The sequence below is a fragment of the Ursus americanus genome, chromosome 24 (assembly GCF_024610735.1).
Source record: "Ursus americanus isolate L20-20 chromosome 24, mUrsAme1.1.p, whole genome shotgun sequence".
Classification (NCBI taxonomy): domain Eukaryota; kingdom Metazoa; phylum Chordata; class Mammalia; order Carnivora; family Ursidae; genus Ursus; species Ursus americanus.
The window spans coordinates 33,616,436-33,619,254 of NC_142150.1; the positions used below are offsets into that span (position 1 = coordinate 33,616,436).

Here is a 2,819-nt window from a genome sequence, read left to right on the forward strand (position 1 = left end):
TAGAAACTCTATAAGCAACTATAACGTAGTAAAGGAATAGCCATGAATTAATTTCGCAGAACTGTATCTCAAAATACACCCAAGGACTTTGCAGGGCTAATGACTATATGTGCAGAGAAAAATCTTGAAGTGGTACTAAGTTAAAATTTGAAAAGACAGTAACAGTGAAATAAACAGGGGCAACTTACTATTGTATGTTTCAAGAAACAAGACTGGAAAACAAGCAAAAAAACAAAAAAACCAACATTTCTCTCTTTTTGTTTGAAAACAAGGTGTATCTAGTTCCATAAGATCTTTGGTTCTGCCCATCACTGTTCTCTAGAAATGCTAGTCAAATGACATAAAAGCCAGAAAAGAAGACATAACAATTTGGATGGAAAAGGCTGCCCCATAAGACAACTTGAAAAATAAGTATATTTTCCTGATAATCAGGAAACATTTAAAAATTAAATAATTTTCACATTGATTTTGTCATGTAAACCCAATCCAATCTTGTGATGTAAGTGTATTTGCTTCCATTTCACCAATTGTGAACATTAAGAAAAGGCATTCCATGCACACCATGAAATATCTAGGATTAGTACTCAGATGTCTATTTTCTTTTATCATGTGTGTATTAAAAAATTCCTATATTTAAATGTCTTTCTGCATAAGATGATGTAATATGAAAACAAGAGGTATTAAATTTAACAGAAAATAAATTGCAAGTCAAACCACATAAAGTGTCACTATTTTTCACATAGCAAATTTAGCCAACTGTAAAATGAAATAATTTATTTAATCTGTTTGTACAGGGTAATGCACCCACTTGGACCCCACTTTTTCACCGCTGCCTATCCCCTCAGGACCAAAGGTATCCATACGCCCTTGTAAGAGACAGACATGAAGATATGATTGAGTAGATTATATATTAAAAAAAATATTGTCTTTAAGACCTATAAATAAAAACTGAAATGTCAGTGGTGCCATCAGATTTCGGTTTATACAGGATTCAGATGAAAAACGTTACTGAAGTCACCACGTTTATATTGATGGGCTTCACAGACGATTTTAAGCTGCAAGTTTTCCTATTTTTATTATTTCTAGCCATCTATCTTTTTACTCTGGTAGGAAATTTGGGAATGGTCATATTGGTCATTGGGGATTCTCGGCTCCACAACCCCATGTACTATTTTCTGAGTGTGTTGTCATTCCTGGATGCCTGCTATTCTTCAGCCGTCACCCCAAAAATGTTAGTCAATTTCTTATCAGAGGATAAAAGCATTTCATTCCTTGGATGTGCAGCAGAGATGTTTCTCTTTATTACTTTTGGGACCACGGAATGCTTTATTTTAGCTGCCATGGCTTATGATCGCTACGAAGCAATCTACAACCCTCTCCTGTATTCCGTTAGAATGTCGCCCAGAGTCTACGTGCCACTTATCGTCTCCTGCTACGTTGCTGGCGTTCTTCATGGTACTTTACACACAGTGGCCACGTTCAGCCTCTCCTTCTGTGCATCCAATGAAATTAGACATGTCTTCTGTGACATCCCTCCACTCCTTGCCATTTCTTGCTCTGACACCCACATAAACCAGCTGCTAGTCTTCTACTTTGCCGGATCTATTGAGATATCCACTATCGTGATAGTCCTGGTCTCTTATGGTTTCATTCTGCTGGCCATTCTGAGGATGCGTTCTGCTGAAGGGAGGCGGAAAGTCTTTTCTACGTGTGGCTCTCACCTAACGGGAGTGTCAATTTTTCACGGTACAGTTCTCTTCATGTATGTGAGACCTAATTCCAGCTACGCCTTGGATCATGATATGATAGTGTCAGTATTTTACACAATTGTGATTCCCATGCTGAATCCCATCATCTATAGTTTGAGGAACAAGGATGTGAAAGACGCAGTGAAAAGAGTATTTGGTAAAAACTGGTTTGCCAATAAAGTATATTTTTCACATTAAACATCAAATTGAAAGAAATTAAGACTGCTGTAGTTGTCTTCAGATCAAAAAACTATGATTAAATTGTTTTATTTTCATTTATTAGTATCTTTCTATTCTTTTTGGACATTTTTTCAATAAAGTCAACTCACTGCCAATGGAGTTTTTACGCAAGCAGAGACTGACTGTGTCATCCATTTGCTTCTCTGGACTAAATAAAAGGAAACCCATTTAAGATGGCGTGAGGAGGCCAGCAGGAGGAGCATTACACCCGACCACTTGTGCTCAGCAACAGAACCAACAGGAAGACATGTGTCTTGTATTCCCAGCAGGAAGAGTTCTATACTTTACTAACACCAGCAAGAGGGGGAAAGATTTCCTCCTCCCTTGCAACAGCCCAGCCAATCACAAACTGTCAACTCAGCCAATGCAAAACCACTATATACTTGGAATTCTCAATTTAGTCCTATAGACTTTTGCTTATAACAGCCCTTCCTAACTCCTCCTCTTCCTCTATAAAAGAGCAGCTCCTCCCCTTTGTTGTCTGGACTTGCCAATGTTTTCACCATAGCCTGCATGGCCCGAAATGCAATTCTATGCTACTCTTGAATAAACCCATTTTGCTACTAAAATATTTGACCGTTTTATTTTTAAGGTTAGCATTCCTTAATTATGCATATATACACGCACATAAACATACATGCATATAAAATATAATGATGATCCTGGGTGTATTGTCTTGCTAGGGCTGCCGTAACAAAGTCCCACAGACAGGTTGCTTAAACAACATGAATGTATTTCCTCACTGTTCTGGATACCAGAAACCTAAGATCAAGTTGATACCAGGGTTGATCTCTCCTGAGATCACCCTCCTACATTTGTAGATGGTAGCCT

General features: G+C 37.9%; 1 protein-coding gene across 1 annotated transcript; it reads left to right on the plus strand.

Annotated features, from left to right (window-relative positions):
• Positions 1 to 953: 953 nt before the first annotated feature.
• On the plus strand, positions 954 to 1,946 carry LOC123784948 (olfactory receptor 5T1-like). Its single transcript, XM_045786485.2, has one exon. It carries the CDS (start codon positions 954 to 956, stop codon positions 1,944 to 1,946), a length of 993 nt encoding a protein of 330 aa, XP_045642441.1.
• Positions 1,947 to 2,819: the final 873 nt, after the last annotated feature.